The sequence below is a fragment of the Elgaria multicarinata genome, chromosome 2, assembly GCF_023053635.1.
Source record: "Elgaria multicarinata webbii isolate HBS135686 ecotype San Diego chromosome 2, rElgMul1.1.pri, whole genome shotgun sequence".
In the NCBI taxonomy this organism is placed as follows: domain Eukaryota; kingdom Metazoa; phylum Chordata; class Lepidosauria; order Squamata; family Anguidae; genus Elgaria; species Elgaria multicarinata.
The window spans coordinates 132299647-132323952 of record NC_086172.1 but is presented as its reverse complement, the minus strand read 5'-3'; the positions used below and the strand labels follow the sequence as shown (position 1 = coordinate 132323952).

At 44.3% G+C, this 24306-nt stretch overlaps 1 protein-coding gene across 1 annotated transcript in view; it reads right to left on the bottom strand.

The window, feature by feature from the left end:
* Window positions 1-1701: 1701 nt before the first annotated feature.
* The window catches only part of PLCB2 (phospholipase C beta 2), a 73985-nt gene continuing 51380 nt past the window's right edge, over window positions 1702-24306 (bottom strand). The window contains exons 20-32 of the mRNA XM_063118874.1: window positions 23559-23723; window positions 21836-21935; window positions 18761-18865; window positions 18205-18290; window positions 17356-17455; window positions 16684-16740; window positions 15600-15813; window positions 13415-13589; window positions 11702-11778; window positions 9216-9311; window positions 7918-7975; window positions 5201-5287; window positions 1702-2299 (exon numbers count right to left, since the gene is read on the bottom strand). Coding sequence (XP_062974944.1) covers window positions 2021-2299; window positions 5201-5287; window positions 7918-7975; window positions 9216-9311; window positions 11702-11778; window positions 13415-13589; window positions 15600-15813; window positions 16684-16740; window positions 17356-17455; window positions 18205-18290; window positions 18761-18865; window positions 21836-21935; window positions 23559-23723 — 1599 coding nt within the window. The 3' untranslated portion in view covers window positions 1702-2020. The remainder of the gene's footprint in view (window positions 2300-5200; window positions 5288-7917; window positions 7976-9215; window positions 9312-11701; window positions 11779-13414; window positions 13590-15599; window positions 15814-16683; window positions 16741-17355; window positions 17456-18204; window positions 18291-18760; window positions 18866-21835; window positions 21936-23558; window positions 23724-24306) is intronic.

The following is a 24306-nucleotide window of genomic DNA, read 5'->3' as shown; positions in this document are numbered from 1 at the left end:
TAACAATTGCAAAGTGATTGGCTGGGTGAATTTCTGCATTCTGCTGATAATCGCCTGGTGTCCTCTCACAATCCTTCACGTTAGAACTAAGTTCAGTTCAGATCTATTTCTGTCCTGTTCATTTTGATGAATGCTTCTGTCTTATGTAATGATGTTATAGAACCAGTAACCTAAGGTGAAAATGTTTCTAATGACTTAGTGCTAGCATCTGATCAGATAACCTTTTTTCCTTCTTCATCCAGCTCTTCTATTGACAATACCGTTATTCAAACCCAGAAATTCTTTCATTAAGGGCGCAATCCTATGCATGTTTAGACAGAAAAAAAGGCCTATGACTCTCAACGTTCCCCAGCCAGCCTTGAGGAATGCTGGGTGTTGTAAGGCTTTTTTCTGTCTAAACAACCATGGGATTGCATCCCTTGGACTCCTATTCTTGGATGAGGATAGGGGATCCTACTCTTGATTGAGTAAAATGCCTCTTCCTCCTCTGAGAGAGGGCTACTCCCTTCATGCCCTGCAACTGTCTAGTAGGGGTGTGTTTTCTGCCCCAGAATTGCCTGGTAACTGTAAACATCCGCAGAGCATTTGATCTTCCAGAGCAGAGATTGTCAGTTTCCAAACCCATCGATTAATATCAGAGCAGAGATGTGCCCAATCAGAGCTTCTAATGTCTCTGAAATTATCCGACTGTTTTTCAGGTGTCAGTGCTCTGTGTGTGTGTGTACACATGTGTGTCTCAACTGAATATCTCCATATCTGGAAGACACTGAGTGGGGTGAGGGGTAGCTTTGATATGGACATCTGTGGCTAACCAATTAGGAATTGCTACAGTGCTGTTCGTGACTGTGTTCTCCAATCACAGTGTTTGGGGGAGTGGGAAACACTAACGCTCCTGGTTCTGTCCATGGCGGGGAGAGGGAGCGCATTTCTGCTCAGACATACAGAAGTCAATCATCCACAGCTGAGCTGGCTGGCATTGTGAGTGAGTAAGCTTCTATACCTGAGTCAGGCAGGCTCTGTTAAACTATTACTCCTATTGGCTGGCTGGGCTTCCAGTGTGTGTGTGTGTGGGGGGGGAGGGGGCTCCGTCCAATAGTTCTGGAGGGCACCAGGTTTGAGAAGGCTGGAGTAGAAACTTCCACCACCAGCAGTGGAGCTCTGCATCAGCAAATTAAAGGATAAAAGCTCCCTCCATAAATGTGCAGGGGTGGATTAACGTGTGCGTGCATGCATGCCTGTTTAAGGGGGATAATGGTTTTAAGGGGGGAATAAAAAATCCTAAAAAAACAAGGCATGCTACAAACTTGGCATGCCTAAAGCACTCCTAAAGAGCTATCATTATGCCAAGTTTCATCTCTTTATCTTTAGAAATGATAGCGGTTTTTAAAAATAATAATTTTAAAACCACAAACTTAAAAAAAATCCTAAAAAAGAAAGACTTAAAGGGAGCTGCTCCAATCTTGGCATGTCTAAAGACCTACTTAAGAGCTATCACTATCTCAAGTTTTATCTTTATCTTTAAAAATGAGGGACCTGTAAGCATTTGATTAATTTCCATTGACCAGAGAGGTTCTCTGAAAACGGGCGGTTCTCCGACATGTAATCCAACGGGGGTGGAGTAAGGGGAGCCACTCTGAAATCGGGGCAGAAAATTGCTTTAATGGAGCTCTGGCTTGAATTTCGAGGTGGAGAAGACCCACTTTGCACACCCCTACTGGCTAGCCACTAAGGGGAACCGGATGCTGCACTACTTGACCCGTTCTTGTGATCCCGCAGGGCTCGTCTGATGACAGCAACGAGTCTGTTTCAGCGCTATATCTTTGCTACAGAACCTGTTGATCACCGAGAGTAAGAAACTTCCATGGAGATGCAAAGTGATCTAAATTGTCAGATAAAAATTTCCAAGCGTTCAGGGAGACTGTGAAACTGCAATAGGAGGCACCCCATCAAGTTCTATGGAGCTGCAACATCGGAAACAAAATGAGTCATTTAAGAGATCCTTAAAGAGTCATGTGGAGACTCACAATCTGCTCTCCTGGGTATCCGTGGATATTTCATCCTCTACGGCATTCTCAGCCATCTGAGTTTCACACCCAACAGCCTCGGGCCTCAGGGTGTTTTTTTGCAGCTTTTGGTCCAGGCCCTGGTCTCCCTCACTGGCAGTGCTTCGGGCCTCTTCCTTTGTCTTGTCAGCTTCCAGAGGGAAACAGACTTTTGCACAGTCGTTCACTAAATCTTGCACCTCTGCGCCGAGAGCTTTCACCTTCTCTTCATACTCTGCAAATGCCTCCTGCTGCAGCTGCGCAAAAAGAGAGGACAAGTGGTGGACACCTGAGAAACACCTCTTGCTGCGATGCTCATTCAGAAAAAGCTGGGCTGCTGCTGCTTGATGATGGGATTCTTAGGGCTTAATATACACGCTCAGGGCCGGCGCCAGACTATATTGCGCCCTAGGCAGGCACGTTCTGAAGCTGTCCCCCCCGCTCACTCACTCCCTCACCACCCCCTCACTTGCCTGCCCACTCCCTCCCGCTCCCGGCTTTGAAGCCAGGACGCTGGGGTTGTGGGGCGGGGCAGAGGCTTTGAAGCGGCGCGCCTGGGTCGCGGAGCCGGAGCTCGTCGTGGGCGAGAGCTGGGCCGAGGCGGGGTGGGGCGGGGCAGGACGGGAGCCGAGGCACGGCGGCAGCGGCAACGACACAGGGTGGGGCCGCTGCCACCGCGGGCTGGCCCACCGATCCCCTCACAGCCGCCGCCGCCACCTCTGGGATGTGAGGAGCTGCCACCGCCTCCGCCGCTGCTGAGGGGCCGCCGAGGCCGCCCCCCGCCCGGCTGCCCCTGCTGCTGCTGCTCCCCCCCGCGGGCCGGTCAGCTGGTTAAAAAAAGAAAAAAAAATGAAGCGGCGTGCCTGGAAGTACGAAGCCTCCGCCTCCAACCCCAGCATCCTGGCTTCGAAGGAGCCAGAACGCTGGGGTTGGGCGGAGGCTGGGGCGGCGGCTTTGGAACAGCACACTCGGAAGCCGCTCTAGGAGAGCAGCTTCCGGGTACGCTGTTCAGCGCCCTCGTTTGCTTGGCGCTGTAGGCGGCCGCCTGAGTTGCCTCTATGGCAGTTCCGGGCCTGCACACGCTGTGTTAATTGCATGGCTTGCAGGCATGCCCCCCCCTTATTTAAAAATAATTATCCTAGGTGCAGGGAGGTGAGATTACCATTGGGACCACAGCACACAGGGTGAAGAGCTTTAACCCTTCCCGCCCCAGTCATGATCCCAACAAATATCCTCCACCTCCCCTCTGCAATTCATGATTTTAAAAAAGCTTCCATTGTTGCCAATGGGACCTTTTTCCTATCACTAATTGCAGTTTGTGTGTATGTGGGTATGGTTTTCGTGGTGATCATAGTTTCAGAGGAAAGAGTTAAACTTCCCTGGTGCTCTGATAGAAATCACCCCTGCACTTTAAGATTATTCTTTTTTTCCTCTTCACTGTTCACCACTCTGGAATCTTATACAGTTTATACATTTTGTAAAATCAATCAATCAATTTTAATTGCCTGCCACATAATTAATGTAATGTACTTAGGCCTTTAATCTCATAAATGGAGCTGGAACAGGTGAAAAGGCTTAATTCAAAGAAGATTAGATCTTTGGAGCCAAACCAGATGTGCTGTGGAAGTTCTGTGATTGGAGTTCTCAACATCATTTTTTTATCTGAAAAAAACAAAACCAACCAGCTGCCCCAATTGGATTAGAGGGAAGGGTTACTTCACTTGTGTGCTGATTCTTCCATGTAAAGAAGCACCTGTATGTTTACTTTCTACAGGTAACAGCTTTGGGAAAAGCTATTTGCATGATAGAATTGCTGGAGTACAGGGTCAACCTCACCCTGACTCTCCTGAGTGTTTTGGGGACAAGAAAAAACGCCAACTCTATTTAATGTGCTTTTCTTTTCTGCTTGTGACACAGAACAACTAGGATGACCTGGGCCCTGTCTACACGCTGCACTGAAGGCGCATGCATGTGCCCCCAGTACGACCCCAAAACGATGGTGTAGACGGCAGCCCAGAAGAGACGGAGGAGGCGGCAGCTGGGGAACCGGATGCGTCCTTGCTGCCGCCGCCTCCCCACCGGCCTCCTGCTGCCGGAGTAAGAGCGACCCAGGTCGGAGAGCTCGGCGGAAGCGGAAGCCGAGCTCTCAGACCCGGGTCGCTCTTACCCCAGCAGCAGGAGGCTGGCGGGGAGGCGGCAAGGACGCAGCCGGTTCCCCAGCTGCCTCCTCCTCCATCTCTTCTGGGCTGCCATCTACACCATCGTTTTGGGGTCGTACTGGGGGCGCATGCCTGTGCCTTCAGTACAGCGTGTAGACAAGGCCATGATGGAATCTGTGGGGCAGGGGCGGCCCATCCATATAGGCAAACTAGGCGGTTGCCTAGGGCACCAAGTTAAGTGGGACAGCAAATTCAAGGGAAATAAATATACTTTTTTTAAAAAAAAAATCCTCGGTTTTCTAAGAGTTTTTTTTTCTATATTGTATGTGGTGGTGATGGCAGCTAAAGCAGAATAGCATAACAGATGATTTTGGATGTGTAGTAATAAAAAATATAATTGACATTTCTAATGCATTTTTATTTGAAATCGGACTGAAATATCGTCCAGCTGTCATGTACAAATCTATTCTGAAAAAATCATATCTCTTTCTTTATCTGATCTCAGAAACATTGGTTGGATGGATGGACGGACAGATGGTAAAAAATGAATAATTATGCTTGTTTAAATAAAAATCCTTAAAAACATTAGGCAGTATCTAATGGTAGTCCTATGTAAATGAGGCCCAATTCACTTTAGTGGGTCTACTTTGTGTAGGATTCCCATTGGATACTGCCTATTAAACAGAAAATAGGAACAAAATGTTCCCAGTTTACCAAGAACCTCAGCATAAACCTGCCTTCAGATTTGGGGGCGCCTATTGCATGGCTTGCCCAGGGCACTGTCTGCTGGCAGCTGGTCTGTGGCTGTCCTTGATGAGAGGAAGTTAATCAATTTGATGTGTGTGGTGTAGATGTTACTTAATGTGCGCAGGACATGACAGGGCAGGGGTTGGACTAAATGTTCTTTTTGTTCGTTGTAAGACCTTTTGATTCTCCTGTTGTATCCTGGCCCACTAAATAACCACACAAAGCATTTGGTGTGAATTTATTATGGGATACCTGGTTTTCTTTTTCCTTGATCTTTTCTAGGGAGTTCGTCTGCTTTTCTTCCAGTATTTCTTGATACTTTGCCTGCTTTTCATTCACCTTGAAGGGGGAAAAACATGCACATTTATGTTAAAAATCATAATCTTCACTATGCTGGTATAAATTCAATGATAAAACTAACCCATCTGCCAACCCTGCCTCACCCACCAAAACCAGTTTGATTAAGAATTGCCATAAATACCACATATATAGCAAGTGCATACCTGTTATTACAAATCTATTTGTATACTAACACCAATATTAAATCCTGGTGACTAGCAAGAGTTGGGTTGAGTGTCATTAAAAAAATGACCATTAGTATAGCTAGAGTAACCAGACACAAAAGAGGGCAGGGCTCCTGCAGTTTTAACTGTTGTGATGGAAGGAATTTCACCAGCTGCATGCATGCATACAAATGACACTTTCTACAATTCCATTTTCTATACAACTGTTAAAGATACAGGAGCCTTGTACTCCTTTCTATATGGTCACCCTACACAGTACCATAATAAACTACTCACAATAACTTCTTAGCCTGCTTGTGTGGCGGGAGATCGTGGGCTATTTAAAAACTAAGCTACTATGAGTAGCTTATTAACCCATCATGGCTATCGTGACGTTCAAATGCAGCCTATGTGTTTTAAATTGATAAAGAAAAAACTACCTACTCAAGATCTCTTAACAGCTAAGGGTGCAATCCGAATTCCCTGGGGTTGCCCAGAGGAAGGGAGTAGGATATGGCAGAGCTCGCCTTTCACTGGCAGAATGTCTCTGTGATGGCCAGCTTCTCCCCCCCACCCTGGCCCCCGTTATGGAGGGCCACACTCTGCCCACCAAGAGCTTGATGACCAAAGAAAACTACCTGTGGTGGTAATCCTGCCATAAGGCTCCCTCAAAAAGCTGTTGTGGGGCAGAGACACACCATTCCCCTGAGGTGGGCCTGATTCGGGCGTATCAACTATGCCAGCCTGGAGCTGGTCCAGCTAACTCCTCCCTTCATTGCTTTGCATGGGGAAAAATATAAAATGCAACAATCCGTCTGGCTGAAAAGTCCAGCCAAACTGCCCCTCCCATGCCTTCCACCCAGGCCAGGTTAGGATGGCTCTGCCCAGCATAACTAAATGGAGTTAAATGTTGCTTAAGAACATAAGAAATGCCTATTGGGATCAGACGAAGATCCATCATTTCGCAAGACACCCAAGAACCAGCATGAACTAGGTTGGCCCCCAGAAACTGGCCAGCGGCCCACCAGAGGATCCTTATTTCCCTTCTGCCCAGCCCTGCTCTATAAAGCAGTTCTTGGTCCCCTTCTGGATGAACAGGCTTCACAGTGCCACCCCATCATGCTCTGTTTTCACAGCTAGCATCAGTCTGTGGAGCAGCAAATTACAGCAGGACAGTCCTGTACACTGGGAAGTTGGTTTACAAGTGTGGCAGCGCAAGAACACCGACAGCCTGTGTTCAAATGAAATCTGCCATGCAGTAAGGGCAATAGGATAGCCATTGCCTGGGGTGAAGGGATGAAAGACTGCAATCTCTCTGTGTCCATCACTGAAAAGCTTTTAAACTAGCAGCAGCTGGTGCAGCTGTACCAGGAGAAGCCAAGTACAATGTACTAGCAGTTAAACAGGGCCGAGTTCCTTATTATCTTTCGATACTTATCCCTCTTATGAAAGCAAATAGACAAAATTTACTGTCTATAGGCAAAGGAGACACTTGGCTCAGGTACACTGCATTGGCTGATCATCGTAAGCAGAAAAGTGGGGAAATGTTTTTAAATAAATACATCTCCAGCTGACAAGTTTTAAGGCATTGTGAATCTGTCTAGAATAGCTTTTCTTCTGCGTAGGGATGTACGGGTTTTGTTAAATCCCGTTCCATCTGTGTTTCACAGATTGCCAGGTGTCTTTCATTCTGTTGTCAGCACATTGATGGAATCGGGTCTTTGTGTAGGGATTTATGAGAGTTTCACTCCTGTTTGTAAATGCGCATTTGTGCTAACGCCCACTTTATTTATCCCACTTTCAGCCTGTTCATTTGTTATGAATGTTGTTTTATTCTATTTATATTTGGTGTGAATGGTTTTACTCATGCTCATGGTACCCTGCCCTGGAATCCAACTGGGTGAAGGAGAGTTTAGAAATATTCTAAATAAAGGGGGGAAATGGAAGTGTGGATGTGGGAGAGGAGAGGGAAATAGGGAGGGAGAAAGCATAGACTTAGCATAGCCGTGATACTGTCATTGACAGGGCCAGCCTCAACGAAGGGTTCATGCATCTACGTAATATATACTCATTTTAAAGAGCATTTTAGATTGTGTACCAACTTATGTCAGAAGCCTCAGGCCTTCAGTGGGCTTCTTCTAATGTCTCTCCAGGCACCCTACAGAAAGCACTGTACCTGGGATATAGCTTCAAAGAAACTGGCCCTTAATGCCAGAGGAAAGAAGAGAAGGACACTCGCCCTGCTAAAAACTTTGCCAGGTGACAATTTTTTTCCTTGCTCTCTATGAGTAGGTAAATGCCTTCAGAATGATGGAATCCTATAGTTCGGATTAGAGCTAAGGGTTTTCCTTGACACAAAAAAATCCTCTGTAAATCAGTCACCCCAGTTGTCTTTCAAGGCAGTGGAGGCATGCCTAATGATTCTATTACTAGGAGGCTACACAGAAGTTCCAGAAAGGCACTTACCAGCATGATTGTCTGTACTACTTCTTGAATGTGTGTATTATTGATTTCTCTCTTCAATCTTTAGAGACAGAAAAACACCTTATCAGGAATTAAAATTTACAGATTTTAGCTATAATCTACAATTTGACAAGATTGGCAAGTTTATTGTCATAGGTAGCGAGTTAAGAATTAAAATGGCAGAATTTTCATATACATAAACCCTGATCAGGCATTCAGTTGAACATAGGAGGCCTAAATGTCTGTAGATGAACAGGGTCATGCATGCAATTATGTTTTATGGCTTCTAACAATGCATTTTACATTCCTTTTTCTAATTATTATTTTTTCCTATTGGTAATGGTCTATGAACAATAAATTTAACGTCCTGATTTATAGGTAATGAGCATAAAATTGAAAGTCTCTAATGGAAATGTTGGGTCTCAAGTAAGCTGAAGTGAAAAAGAAGCACATGGAAAAATCAAGAGAGCCAAATGCATGTACATCTGTTTGCCACCCAGGACAAGCTAGACATAGATGGTGTTCAGACATCATACTAAACTGCTGTTTAGCATAACAAGGACAAGAAACTTTCACTTTTGTTTTCCATTAACCATAGGTTAGCATATCATCAAACCATAAACTGTGATTCTGTTTCAGCTTCATAACACATGGCTTGAAGTTGACTTATTTCAAACAAATCATAGTTAACACTGACCACAGTTTATTGGTCTGGACAACCCCATAAGTTACAGTTAAGCATAACTGGAAACAAAAGCTTCCAAACTCCTCCTCATGGCCTCATTGGAGGGAAAAAGGGGACCATGTGGACCTGAGGCTTGCTGCAGCTCATTCCCATCATGCTATACTATGGTATAGCATGACCTTCAAACTTTTCCACACTTTTTGAGCTTCAAGCTCTTCTCAAGTTATGAGGGTGGTTTCCAGCTAATTCCTTGCTCTGTGAAAGAGTTGTTCAGTGTAGACCAAGGATGGGCAACCTTCTTGGGTCTGTGGGCATATTTGAAAATTTGAGATACTGTCATGGGCACTAGCACAAAATGGCTGACACAGGAGGCATGGCTAGTTACAAAGGCTAGTCACCATGTAGCCCAGAAATGAAGGAGGCCATTTCTGCCATTCTGCTTTGAAGTTATCCCAGTTGCCAGTAAGAAAATGTGTTGTTGTTTTGAAGCGGGAAAGGTAGGGCAACTGGATAGGTGCCAAGAAGGTGTCTGAAGAACATTAGTTCCCATGGGCACCATGCTGCCTACCCCTGGTGCAGGCAAACACTAGTATGCTCAGCCTGTCTGTCAAAGTACCTTTCTTGGGCACACTTGTCAGTTGTGTTCTTAGCCATGGTCTGGATTTTGTCCAGTCTTTTCGCCTCTAGTTTCTTTTTCATTTCCTTAGTGTCACTGTAGAGAAAGATATTATCAGCTGGAGTTCACGAATTTCAACAAGAACACTTTTTTTATCACGGCAAAAATATCAAGTCCTTCTCTACCTAATGTCTTGAAAGGTTTCAGTCATGAAGCGCAGATTAGAAAAAAACAAAGGCATGGCATAAAGGTCTTTGTTTACTGGGCTGAAAATGTTCCTTGCCTGAGGTAAAAGATCCCAGTGGGACGAGAGAAAATATGTATGTATTATATGCAGGTTACATCATGCAAATCCCTTCTGATAACTGCCGAACAGTTTACGTTTTGGGCTTCCTTAGAGCAACGATTGAGCAAACTTGCCATCTCGGCCCAGCCAAATGAGAGATTTAGAGATTTAGAACTCCAATTCAAAGGAGCAACCAGGACGGCGCACATGGAGCGCTTTCAAAACAGCCACACCCTCCCTATCAGCAACAATCCAGCCTGAACAGTTGATAAGCGGATTTCTAACACTTTTGGGGAAAATAGAGTGCACTCCTAGATGTTCAGAGGAGTAACACATGCAATACTACGTGTGTGCAGTTTCCCATTGGCATGCCCCTAGCGGTTCTCAACCTGTGGGTCGCGACCCCTTTGGGGGTCGAACGACCCTTTCACAGGGGTCACCTGAGACCATCGGAAAACACATATTTCCGATGGTCTTAGGAACCGAGACACCGCTCCTCTATCCGTCTCCAGGAGGGTCCGCCCACATGCAGATACGCCCACATACGAGTGCCCAGCGTGATGACATCATCGCGCCAACCCTATCACATACACCCCGTACAAATACAGGTGAATATGACAGGGTTGGTGCCATAATGTACTTATGCGGACCAGTCACACATGTGTATAGAGCAGCTACTGTGTAGAAAGCAGCTGCTGTGTTGAATCTTTGTGAAACAGGGTTTTCCAGCTTGTTGGTTATCAAGTCTAAATACAGAAGTAGACTTGTTGTGGAAGATGATCTTCGTTGTGCTCTTGCAAAGACTGCCCCGAGAATTTCTGATTTGGTGAGAAAAAAGCAATCCCAACCTTCGCACTGACATTGGCTTTTTACGCATCCTGTCGCAAAATGTGGCAATGTAGTTTACTGTTGTTACCCATGCTACACCATGCTTCAAGACAAAATTTCATTTATTTGTAATTAGATATAAATATTTCACAATATATAATTACATATTGTTTTTGTGATTAATCACTATGCTTTAATTATGTTCAATTTGTAACAATGAAAATACATCCTGCATATCAGATATTTACATTACGATTCATAACAGTAGCAAAATTACAGTTATGAAGTAGCAACAAAAATAATTTTATGGTTGGGGGTCACCACAACATGAGGAACTGTATTAAAGGGTCGCGGCATTAGGAAGGTTGAGAACCACTGCCGCCTAGCTCAACCTACCTGAACCTGATGCCCTACAGATGTGTTGGATTACCCCAGCCAGCGTGGGCAAAGGATGTGCTGGCTGGCGATAGTGGATGGCTCCATTCAGAAGACATCTTAATTAGCCATGGTGGTTAAGCCAGAAAGCCAGGCTGTGTTCAGAAGACACCTTAAACCACAGCTTAAACCACAGTGAATAAAGCAAAAAGCCTTATTAACCATGGTTAAAGCCATGGTTTAAGGTGTCTTCTGAACATGACCTGGCTTTCTGGCTTAACCACCATGGTTAAAGGTGTCTTCTGAACAGGCCCTATGTTGTAATCTAACACATCTGGGGGCCAGCAGGTTCAGGAAGGTTGCCCTAGTTGAATCAAAGTGTAAGTTAAAACCTACTCTTGGATAAAGTTTTTCAAATGTTTTATAGCCTTTTGAACTTAAGTTTTTTAGGCCACCAATCAGATAATAGATGTAGTATAATATTAAAACAAGACTGATGGTCTAGGTTTGTGAATCAAAGAGATGTCTGGATAGATTAAGCTGATTCAATTCATAGTTCAGTTGGTCCTGTCTAGAGAGACAGCATGAGATTTCACTGCAAAGGTGATCCTTGCGTTTTACATAGATCTTGTGTCTTGCTGGAGACATGGATCACACAACATTCTTTGGTCTTCTGCATGGAGTAGATTCATGGCGTAGATTGCATGCATCAAGGCATGTTCCCTCCCTACCCCTGCCATGCAGGAGAACGTACATATGTGGTCTAAGAAAGTGTGGTAAGAGATTAATGGATCAGGGTAGAAAACAGTGACAAACAACAGCAAAATGGTAGAAGGGAAGTATATGCTATTCTACCATTTAAACAGTGAAGAAAAAAGGGAGGGAGTTGACTAGAAATATTCAATAGAAGACCAGGAGAAAAAAATGGAAAGCTAGCCCATGCAAAATTAGTAGATGAAATGCTGTAAAAATGGTTATGTATTATTTTGTTACTTACCTTTCCCATGTCTCCTTTAGTGCTTTCAGCTCAGATGCTTGCTTTTCTCTTGCAAGTTCTATTATTTTAGCAATTTGCTGTTTAAAAAAATTAAAACACTGGTGGTTACTGTGTTAGGATTTAATTTTACTCTTTGCTTTTCTTTTTCAAATAATGAGTCAGATCCTGATTTGCTCTTCCATTTACAGAAGTGACTGAGGTCCAGCAGAGGCTCCTGCTGGAAGGATGGATGCTGTTCTCCCTTCCCCTTGCAGCCCCTTGCAACACCTCCCCCACATTGTCCCGGAGCGTCCCCCAATCCTCTGGAGCAGATATTCAGGGGCTGCGAGGCAAAGGAAGAATAAGCAAAAAATCTTCCAGTTGGAGCATCCTATGAGTAGAGTTTTGGTTATGAGAACTTTGGACCCAAACTATATTTCTAACCTGTCATTCAGGCACAAAATGGCCTCCTCCCACCAAAGAGGCTTTCCCACCTAACCACCTCCAGACCTTACATCAGCTAACTAATCCAGTTGTGTTGTATGTTGCGTTGGAGACATGTAGACCTATCATGACCCCATGTGGCAGTGTGCAGGTGAATGGACACTGGGGATCTCGGAGGAATCCACAACTGATTCAAATGAGTTCAGGTTTCTATGAGTCCGATATGTGAATTCTGCAGTGGACTGGCTTTTTCCGAGTCACATGAATTCTGGAGACCAATTTTTTTTACTTGGAATTTGTAGAAATGTACATTTGCGCAAGGGCGCTAATAATGTGCAAATGGACATTTATTTAAAGAGAGCAAAAATGTCATACAGCCCTAAGGAAATCTGATTCCATCAATAAGTGGATGACAAAAAATGCATAACAATCTGGGAAACGCAGGCAGAACGGATTCAACAAAATCTGTACATCCCTCGTGGGCACTGTTCTTTTATATAAACCTACACAATAAGTATGTGAAGCCTTTTGCCTGTTGTTCTTGTCTGGTAAGCTTCCTTGTGAAAGTGCCACAGTGTGGCAGATTGATATTTTATTCAGTTTGGAATGACCTACTTACTGGAGCGCACACAAAATGTGATGAAATTTAAACTTGATCACATGGGGAGCTGCACTGACACATGGCAATCTCCTTTTGCCAATGATAATACGAACTGATGCGTGAGCTCTGGGCTGACTAAAGTCATGAATGTTGACAGCCAGATTACAGCCAGTTTCAAGCTATCTGACAAGTCGAGACTTGTCCAATCTGTGATCAAAGATAACAGCGGGGATTCCTCTGTGTGCCACTTGGGTGCATGAGGTGCACAGCTACCATTTCCAATCACAGTTCAGAGATAACAGGATGTGGCTGGCTGAATCTGTTTGTGCACCACGTTCCAGCCCCATAGAGATGACTTGCACCACTGGAAGTGAAATGCAATGGGTGGCTACAGGAAAGGGCCTTTTCAGTGGTGGTACCATGCTTGTGGGATTCCCCATTCTCCAAGAGACTGACCTGGCACCTACTTTGGCATCATTTCAATGCCTAGAGAAGGCAATTTAATTTCCCCAGTCTTTTAACCTGTCTTGGCTTTAAGCTGTTTTTTCTCTGTATTTTGAAGTTTTAACCTGTTTCCTTTCTTGTGAGCTGCCCTAAGAACTTTGTTATACGATGGCCTGTAAATGCTGTATGTAAGCAAGCAAGCAGGCAAATAAATGAATGAATGGCAACACCCATGCAGTCTATACCTCTGTGGCCTGCTGCTCTTTCTTCTTCCGAATCCCATCATACTGCTCTTCCCCTAGCTGGAATAGTTCTTCCTCCAGCTTCTCTTTCAGCTCCAAGACTTTGTGGTCCGGGCTCTCTGCCATCTCCACAGGAAGTAAAGCTGCACTGCTGACATCCAAAGGTAACCTTTTGCAACTACAAGACACAGTGGAACAATTCTCACAGTATAGAAGAGGTGACCATTGACTACACTCTGCCATGCCATCGAAGAGGCATTTTGCGTGATATGCTTGTGTAGTATTGCCGTTATATTGTAAAGGGCCCTTTCCTCTATGCCTTATAAGCAGGGCAGTGAATTATGGAGTCATCATTCACAGATCTGCTTTTTTAATAATCTGCAATTGTCCCACATCAAAGAATGCTATACTACAAAATGACAATATTATTGCTCCCTGCTTAACCTTAAACATCCTCTTACTCTCTTCCCTTGATGAAGAGGCATTTCCTCAAAATGCATTGGGATTTTGGAACTTTTGTGATTAAAATAACTACATAAAATACATATATAATTGGATTTTCTCCAGTGCATTGATTTGCACCTTTAGTCCTGCTGTTTTCTTCCTTGTCACAGTGACGCTCCCTTTCTGTTTCCTTGCACACTTGTGTGACAGTTATGAATACTACTGGGAATAAACCACTCCTTTCCAGGGCTGCTCCACATACTCTCTTTTCTAGCACTGAGATTAGCACAGTTATGCAGTATTAACACAAATGGCAACACAGCCCCATGGCCCACTTCATCTCTGCATTGGAAAAAACATAAGCTCCATAACGTCTGGATGGTAGCCATATATACTGCCTTGCATATATGCACCTACCCAGATCCCACTGGAAAGCAATATTGGCCCTGTTCAGATGCAACTTCGGGAAGCGTGGTCAATGCTAACCAAGTCGTGTGCTCCCACCACACGATCATGGAACCACGGCCTGCAACGTAGTTATCCAAACTACCTTCCACCCTGCCTAACTATCCTCCACTCTAACCACCCTTCTTGAGCGTAGGTAGTTTCTTTCTGCGCAGCTGCAGGGTGTGGGAGTAACCACTCTTCTGCAGCTGCTTGGAGGACCATAGGAAGAGGTTTTCATGCTCACTGGTGCTGATGATGCCCTGGGCCTTGGGGCTTTCCCAAAGTGTGATAGGGATGGATGGACTCACTTGTGCTCAGTTTTGCCAGGCGCTCGCCAAGCACGCTTGTCAAATTAAATTCTGCAGGTGCAGAGAAAGAGCGAGGGGTTGGGCTTTCAGTTGCTGCATCATGTGTTGCTAGGCAGCTTTCAACCACGGCAATCTCGCATGATGGCAGGAGCTGCATTGGCTTTTTGGGATGCTGTTGCCACAGACCTTTATGTCAGTGCTTGACTAACCACAGGGACCTTACAGATAACACATTAAGCCATGGTTAGGACTGCTAACCCTTTTGCAGCATTTGGTTAGTGAGTGTGGTTAAACTGTGGTTAGGTAGTCACCACGGTTAGGAAAAAGACTTAACCATCGTGTCTTAGTGTGTTGTCTGAAGAGGGCCATTGGTTTCCATCAGGGTAACATGGAATCACATATATAAATAAAAGCCAATTCTTGGCTTTGGCTTTCTTGGAGGGAAACATCCTTACTCTTCTCCCTATCTTTCAGTCCATAATAGAGGGTGCAGATGCAGTGCAAGCAACAGTTTCTAGTCTTTGCACCACAGCAGCAACTGGCATGGCAGATGGGATGAAGGGCAAGAGGCCAGGAAAGTGAGCCCAAGAATATGCCAGGTACTCTGGGTGTATTCTCAGTTTCTGCTTGGCAGTGCCAGGCCCTTCTGGCATGGTCTGCCAACATCTCTCCTTTGCGTTTCGCCTTTGCCCCAGTGAGTCCTCCCTCTTGTGGCTGAGCAAATACCTGGATGAAGGCATGGTCACAGCACAAGTGCCCCCACTCGGACCCCATGCATCGACTCATCCAGCTGCAGCCATGTTGCTGAATCTAAGCAGGCCTGGGTCTGGTCAGTGTTTGAATGGGAGACACACCCACCCACCCATGTATGCCACCATGATGGAAGAAAGGCAGGAGATAAATGTAATGAATAAGTATGAAAAAAACCCAAAGTTTTTGACTGCCAACAAGGATCTCATCGTTTTTCTCGCTTCTGATCTGACTTCTACCTTTTCTTTTTGGTGGCTTTTGGTGGGTACAGCGCTTTCTTTTTGCCAGCCTGGGCCACCAGCTCCGTGAAAAGCACAGCATATTTCTGCAATAAGTCTTCTCTGCGCTTGGTAGTCTTCCGCTCCAGTTCCTTCAGTTCCTTCTCTTGCTTTTTCAACAGCTTTCCAAAAGTCTTCATCTGCTGCAGCTCTTCAATGCTAGCCGTCTGTGGTTCTAAAACACAGCATGAAAAAGAAACCCATCTGTTTCGATAAGATGCTAAATTGCCTCTTACTTTCTTCATCCACTTGAGGGACCTTTCTACGCAGTCAGTTTATTACGCAGATCTTCTCTCAAGGTTGCCCTCTTGTGGCACACATATCACATTTCCCCAGCACTCAAACTACAATAATGGATAACTGGGAGAATGGCATGTTTGTCCCACCAGAGAGTGCTGTGTGGGGTGTGATTGTGCAAATGTTACAGTCACCCAGTTGGATATTTTTCTCCCTCTCTCATAATACTAGACCATGGGGGTCATCCTATGAGCTGATTGGTGGGAGATTTAAGACAGATGACTGGAAGTGGGGGTGCTCTTTAAAAATGTGCAGACAAATAGTGGTGAACATCTGCATCGTCACTACTTTTCTGCAGTGATATCTCTTGGCCAGAGGGCTGGAAAACTCTCCAAGCAGCTAGACAGACTCAGGTGTTCAAGTGAGGATTAGCCTTTGGTGGCAGCCTATCAGTAATTATTCTTGGGGGGACCTTTGTAAAGAAGGGGTTCATCACTAGGGAAAGTCATTCCTTCACCACAATCCGTAACAATGGGTATAGTGCTAAACTGTGAAGGAGTTGTGGGAGGAACATTCAAAAATAAAATATGCTGTTAGGGTGAGTTTTGCAGGGTTCTGTAGATAAGCGGAGCGGTTGCTAGAATTCTGTGCAGGACAAAAGGAGAAGGTGAAGAAGGTGAATCATTGACTCACCACATATTTTGTAATGAGTTCAGTTCCAGCATGGAGTTACAATATCAGGATGGAGGTTAATTCATTCACTTTTGACATGGTATAAGATCCCTAAAAAGTATAAGATCAGAGTTACCTGTAGTTCCTTTTGCAGGTTCTTTCATTGTTTCTTCTTTCCCTGTAGCCAAGGCTCCTGGAGGGTGAAAAACAGATAAATGTGTCTATTTTGCTTCATGAAAGATAATAACAATTGATCAGAAGAGCCATGCTGGACCAGACCTATCTAGACCAGCCCCCTGTTTCCCACAGTGGCCAGCCAGCTGCTCATGAGAAGCCCACAAGCAAAGCTGCTCCTGCTTCTCTTGACCTGAGCACAACCACACCCTTCCGCTCATTGCTCCCCAGTAACTGGTACTGAGATGCACACTGCCTGTGATACTGGAGGTTATGTACAACCTTCATGCCTAGAAGTCATTGATACTGACCAGGGCCAGAATGTTAAGTTAGACCCAATGAAACAATTCTACTTCCTGTCTCCTGGAGCAACACCAACTCCTTTAAGAATCTGAATAATGCAGTGGACAGCGGTAGCCCCGATGTCAATAGGGTGGTGAATCTAGTCCAGATTTCAGTCAGAACTCGAAGGGAGCTGTGCAAGGGAGCCCCTTCAGCGTTCTGACTGGTTCTGACTGAAACCTGGAGCAGATTTACTGCTCCACTGACATCGCCCTCAACCAGCCTCCACTGGAAAAGTGTATATTCCCATGTTCCTGTACTGCTGCACCTCTAACCACGTTGACAGTAGTACCTGCAGGTCCATTTGAAGGAGGAATACTATAGGTTCCTGCGGCATAAGGGGTCCCGTTGGTATTTTGAGCAGTTGAAAGACTCTTTTGCAAGTCGGGCCTCTATAAAACAAAGATCAGTCGTGGATCAGAGTCATAGCAAAAATGGATCCCTGGTAACAATTGGCTACTTTTTCAGTTTTGTTTTTGGACTGTGTTTTGGCACCTTAAGTTGCCTTTTGTGTCTGTGGACCTTCCTCCTCTGGAAAGTAGGCAAGGTATTTTCAGTATGACAACATGTACATTTAAACCGGCACTGTATAGGTTGGCGTGACGCCATTGCACAGATGCAAGAAACCTAAAATAAAACCATTCCAGTCAACTTAGGTCTCTCTTGAAAAAACTCGTCCTTGTAGTTCTTCTAGCCCATCTCTGCAATATCCAGGATATATGGGTAGAATTCTGGATCTTAATAAAGATTATTCATATGAATGAAACTTTATTCCAAAATGCTATTTGTATGATTCAGGAGCTACAGCCAACTTCTACCTCATAGTACGTCTTAGAAACAGACTCCTTTAAATAAAAAAAAACACGATTTCTTTTCCTGCTCCTTGAGGTCTGCACTATCTCTGCATTTCTCTGACTGCTAATAAAGCAAAGAAATCTCAGACAGTACCCACTTCCATCCTATCCATCTTTTCAGAGTAGACATGCAAAACATTCGTTTTAACCGTTCAAATTTTTAATTGTGTTTTATTTCTGTTGTTAGCCACCTTGAACTGTACAAGGAAAGGTGGGCTGTTTGTTTATTTTAAATTATTTTAAATAAACAAACAAACAGCTAAAACCAAACTATCTGCAGGACTCACCTCAGAATTAGCCTCTTGGCTTTTCACTGACTTTTTGTCATGTGCATTGAAAAACTTTATTGGGTTGGAGAGGGCCATGGTGAGATCTAGAATAATAATGCAAGACTTTCAACAAAACCATCACATTTCCTCCTATTTATTCTATGCCCCTTCAATTACTATGAATATAGTAGAATTCACATACCTGAACTTTAATGTCTCTCAGTTGTCCACATTCTTCATGCATAATGATCCAGACTAACTGACCTGGTTCACACATCACACTAACCCATGGTTTATTTTACCCATGGTTTGTTGTCCTACCCATGGCTTGTCTGGCATATTACTGAATAAACCACGGTTTGTTTTCTCAAACCCTGAGTTGTTTGTTTCGTTTTTCCTTCACGCTCTCCCTCCCTGTATTCCAAATACCTTTGTGGCACTGTAGTACTGGCTAGAGTGGCTGTAGTTGATTTTACCACTCTTGCCTGCCACCTCTGTAGCCAGGCAAAACTATTCATGAACACTGGACCACTGAGTAGAGATCTCTCTGTTTCAGGCTTTTGGAATAAAGTACCTGCCCACGAGTCAGGAACATAGTCTTTCATCTCCACGTAGACAAAGAGTGAGGGCATCGTAAGTGGCATGTTGCTGTCACTACGAAGGCAAACATGGTGATAGCCTAAAACAGAAAGCACATATTCCCCAATAAGACAACACAACAACAGTTTATTGCAGTCAATAGACCATTCCAACAAAAATTACATACAAAAGGACTGAGCATACAATTAGCTATTAAAAAGACAAGTAATCATAGAGGATCTAATAGAAATGGCCAAGTTCAAAAACTTGGCCACTTGCTCGGTGATTGATTTGTCTGAGTTCCGAAGTAAAAGGGACATTAAGAATTCAGTTGGGTGACCAGGAAAAGTTTGTAAAATGGGGTTCAGAAGATCATTCCTAGCCCCTTGGTAAAATCTACAGAACAATAGATTGCAAACATGTGGCAAAAAGAATGCTACTGAGGAACGGTTTAGGAAAATGGCAAAGGCAATCAGAAATGCACCTAGCATGATGCAAAGTGTAGTAAGTCATCTGAAATGGTAGATTTTGCATATCAGAAAGGATATGCATTCATCAGTTATATTTATTAGATGCCAATAAAGCAAGTTCCCCAGGCATTTATATAAAATAAATCCAAACCAGAATCATGCGATTTTAAAAATCCAACTATCTTTAAAAAATAATAATAAAAAAACAACAACAGCTAAAGACAACCAGTAAATAAAGGAACTAAATACTCGATAATAATCTTTCAAAAGGCACAGCAAAGGAGTCGAAGCCTGGTTCCAAAAGGAAAGCAATGTGAAATTCCCTAGGGAGAGCTTTCCATAACTGGGGAGTTGCTTTTCAAAAGCCCCTACCCCACCCTCTCATGGCCCTGCTCCAAACTTCAGATTGTGGGGACATGGTGGAGGAGGGTTTCCGTAAATTACCTTGGCCCTGCTTTAAAGCGCTATAAAACTGTTATAAAGCGCTTTAAAGCAATAGTGTAGATCCGGCCCTTAAAGCACTTATGGGAGGAATCACCTTGTCATTGGGCCTGGAAATGAACCTGGAGCCAGCACAGGCATGAAAGGACAGGCAGGTAATAGTGTGGGAGGCAGACAGGCTGACTTGTGAAATCCAATTCACCAGTAAGTTCTCCTGCACAAAGCCCACTGAAATTAACAGCAGGTGTGGAAGAGATGTGCTTTTAAGTTACAGTGAATCCTCAAAAGCAACAAAATGCATTAATCCTCAGTCCATGCTGTCATCCCCATTTTCTCTTCTCCCCAATGCGCGCGCGCACACACATACACACACACACAACACAGAGCCAGTCTGTAGTGCGTATGTAGAGATGCTGAGAATTAGAATGCCAGCATGACAACTACAGCCTGCATGTGAGCGTCATCAGACGAGTGTTTTATTGCACGCTCGCTACTGCCCACTTTAGACGACGATGCCCGCCTCCCATGCACCTCCTGCGCATTTCAATTGCAAAATAGACCCCCCCAAAATCCAACTTTTTTTAAAAAAAAATGGACTGTGCCATGATCTTCTGTGTGCAGGAAAAGCAGCACGATAAAACAGCCCCTGAATGGGCCACATTGTCTCTGTTTACTTCCTCTTTTCCGGTCGGGAAGAATGAGGAAGTAATGAGGGACAGAAGTGGGGGCGGAGAAGTGGCAGTAAGGAAACGTGATTTCCCTCCGTGCGATGATGCTCTGTACCGAAGGAATAGTGTACGTTCGTGTTCTTCAGTATTTATTTATTACATTTATGTCCTGTCTTTTTTCCTCCAAGGAACTCATAATCCTCTTCCTCTCCATTTTATCCTAACAACAACCCTATGAGGTAGGTTGGGCTAAGTGTCTGTGAGTGGCCCAAAATCTCCCAGTGAGGTTCATGGCCAAAGTGGGGACTAGAACCTGGATCTCCTGACTTCCAGTCCAACACATTAGCCACTATACCACACTGGATTTCATATTGTTGCTGCTTTAGTAAGGACTGTACTACTTTTGGACCAAAGGAGTGTGGAAATCACCAATGAAGAGACATTCTAAGCCTCAGGAAGCTGGAGACTGAGCTCCATCAGATAAGCATTTTATTGCACGCTCATTACTGGGCACCCATGGATTTTTGTGGGTCCCTCTCATTTATTTATTTATTTATTACATTTATATACCACTAGGGTGACCAACTGTCAGGATTTCCCCGGATTTGTCCTGGTTTTTGTTCTTTCCATGGTGTCAGGGGGGATTTTCTATAATTTTCAATAATGTCCTGGAATGACACACCTTCCTCTTTAAGGCTGCCATTAGCATGGCAGGAGGGAATGACATGCTTTCTTGAGGCACATCATTCCCCCACCCCGAGCTCCAATTGAGGTCTTAAAGGGGAAAGTGGGTCATTTGTGGACATTATAGAAAAGGCCCCAATTGGAGTGGATGGTGGTGGTGCAGAATGAAATCCTTTCCCCTCCTCCACTCCAATCGGGTTCTTTAAGGTGGCGGGGGAATAACGTACTTTCTGCAGGACTCAGAAAGCTGCTTCCCTACACACACAATAGGTGTCCTCTTTTTTGGTTTCCCAAATATGGTCACCCTATATACCACCCCATAGCCTAAGTTCTCTGCGGTCTGCCTCCAACATGCCTCCCGCCCTTTCTAGCCTTCTTTGCGTGACAACCCCCTCCCCCGTAAGTCTGACTTATTTTTAAAGATGGAAGTTGCTGCTATCTCCTGGTGTGTGGGAGGCCACATGCAAGTTTTTTACTTCCTCTTTCAAAAGAGAAAATAATGAGGGACAAACGCACGGGCAGAGAAGCGAAGGCAAGCAAACACGATTTTCCCCTGCGTGATGACGCTCTGAGAGGATATGAGTGAGTGAAGAAAGTACTCTAGTATTTCTTCATCGCTCATACATACTTCCCCCATAGTACACAATTCAAATAAGATCCTAACCTCAATGTTCCATTGGTTTGACCTTTTCCTTATGATTACATGAAGGGCATAAGGATTCATGTGAAGAAATGACTAACCAACCAAAATGCTCTAGTGAAGAAGTCCCTCAAATCTCAGTTGCCAAAAAAATGTCCAGCCCTCACCTGAGTGCACAGCAGTGACGGGAATGATGCGGTGACCTATGAACTTTCCTCCTTCCTCCAAAGCCACAATCCTGAGAGAAGCCAGCTCAGGCATCAAAATCTGGCAAGAAAGAATAATATGATGGAAAGTTCAGGGGCTTATCTTAAATTGCTTGTCTTAAATTTAACCCCACAATTTTCTGTCATGTTGAGCAGCTAATCTGAAGCAGCACATTTTAGAAAATGGAACTCACAAGAATCAAGAGTCCCTCAATTCTCTGAGCATTGAACTTTGGTTCCTTCTGTCTAAGGACAACTTATCTTTTTATATTATTTTATATCATTTCCATATCAAATACTTTTGCCTGCTCTCTGTTCCCTGTGTTCCCAGTACAGTATTGTGGATTATAATTGGCCCATGTTCAGTTCTTTGAGTCTGAATATATGCTCTTGAGAGGTCCTCTCATACCTTTCCAATTTCTTTACAATAAAGAAGTGTGGATGGGGGAGCAGGGAAACTGTCTTAGCTCCGTTCAGTAATCAGAGATTTTAGATAAGGCAGGAAGCTGGTGGGATGTATGGGGACCTCCCATGGACTATGTCAGGCCCACAAACCAGAGTTTTCCTATCCCTGCTTTACTGGGCGTCGCATGTAAATAGGGTCACTGGCTCCTGCACATGCAGCATGAACATGCCAGAGTGGCATGCAAGCCGGCCATGTATCATTGGCATGCCAATGCTGTATGCAAAGGTACATGCAATGACAGTATTCAGTAGTGACACCAGCAACATGGAATCTCACACAGGCCCAGCATCACTTTTAAATTAGCAGGGTAACAAAAGGGAGGGACCTGTAGTGGGCTCAGAACAAAGAGCCAAGGAGATTGGATATCTGCCTGCCAACAGTAATTGGGGTTGGGAGCAGCCAGGACTACAAAAATTGTTACCTTTAGCCCACCTGAACACCTGAGTCACCCAGATTTTATGTCTGGGTCAGAAATCTAAACCCATGTGGGCTTCAACATCTCAACATGCCTGGTCCTACCCTCCCTGTTCTTGACTGCAGGGTCTTAAGGGGGTTTGGATCTGCTTGAATGTGAATAGAACCCAAGCAGATGTGCAGAAGGCTGAACTTGCATTCAAGCAAACCTGAGTGGCAGCCCCCCTTCAGACCCTGTCCCTTGATATAGGGCCCCATGCTCCCTACATGGCCCCATATTTCCTGGTGAGGCACAATCTCTGAACAGGGCTGATATAATTAAGAAATGTCTGCAATAAACTGATCATGTCTTGTGTTAGTTAGGTGGGTGGGAGAGGAGAACACACACACTTTGCATGCAGATGGTCCCGGGATACCCCATTTCCCCATCTCTAACCCCCCCCCCGCAAAGTATTCTTAAAAGTGAAACTGGAGGGTCATAATGTCATCTAAAGAACCCGTAAACAATCACAAGTAAGTAATGATGAGCCCACAATAAATGCCTCATATAGAAAAGCTGTTAGACTAGACCCATTGAAACGAAGAGGACTTGTTAGTCATGACTAACTTTATTTCAGTGGGTCTACTTTAGTAGGACTAACACTGGATCCACCCTATGATTACATACTCTCCAGAAATTTACTGTTGATGGTTTGTAGAGGAAGCTGATTCCAGTCCCTGGAAGCCTGGAACCAACAGAGAAGCTTATCTTTGGAATAAGCTCATCCTCTTTTTTCTTTTCTTTTTTACATTAGGTGCAGTTACCTTTTCAAATACAAAAGCATCCTCCTTCCAGACAGGGTTGATTGAATTGGCATTCGGTGTCAGCTTGGTTCTGTATCTGCGCTTTGGGTCACCAGGCAGCCCAAATAACTCCACTTCTACATATGCCCTCACACTACGTTCTGAGAGGAACTGGCCAGAAATTATCTAAGATCAGATGGAAAAAAGATCACCTCATAGAATTGTAGAATAGTAGAGTTGGAAGGGGCCTATAAGGCCATTGAGTCAAACCCCCTGCTCAATGCAGGAATCCCCCTTAAAGCATCCCTGACAGATGGCTGCCCACCTGCCTCTTGAAGGCCTCTAGTAAACAAACAAGTTTCAATGTCTGGTTCTCATTTCTTTAGATCAGTACATGTCAAGTCAGAAGTAAGCCCCATTGAATTCAGTGGGACTTCGTATATCTGTACGCCGCCCTGAGATCTTAATGATATAGGCAGGATACAAATGTTTTAAATAAATAAATAAACTCAGTGTTTCTTGTGTTAATAGTACTTATATCAAACTCTTTCTTTCTACTGCTGCTGCAGTCAGAGTGATTCAACAAGGCAGATGTTAATTTTTCCATTTTTTCTGATTCATTAAGTACTTTTAAATACTAAAAAAACCCTAGAATTTTCCATAATAACACCATCCTGTGGGACACTATAGAATCATTTTGCCATGAAGAGCCCTGCTGGATGGTAAATACATTTGTGACTTAGTACTACACCCCTGATGAAAGGGGCAG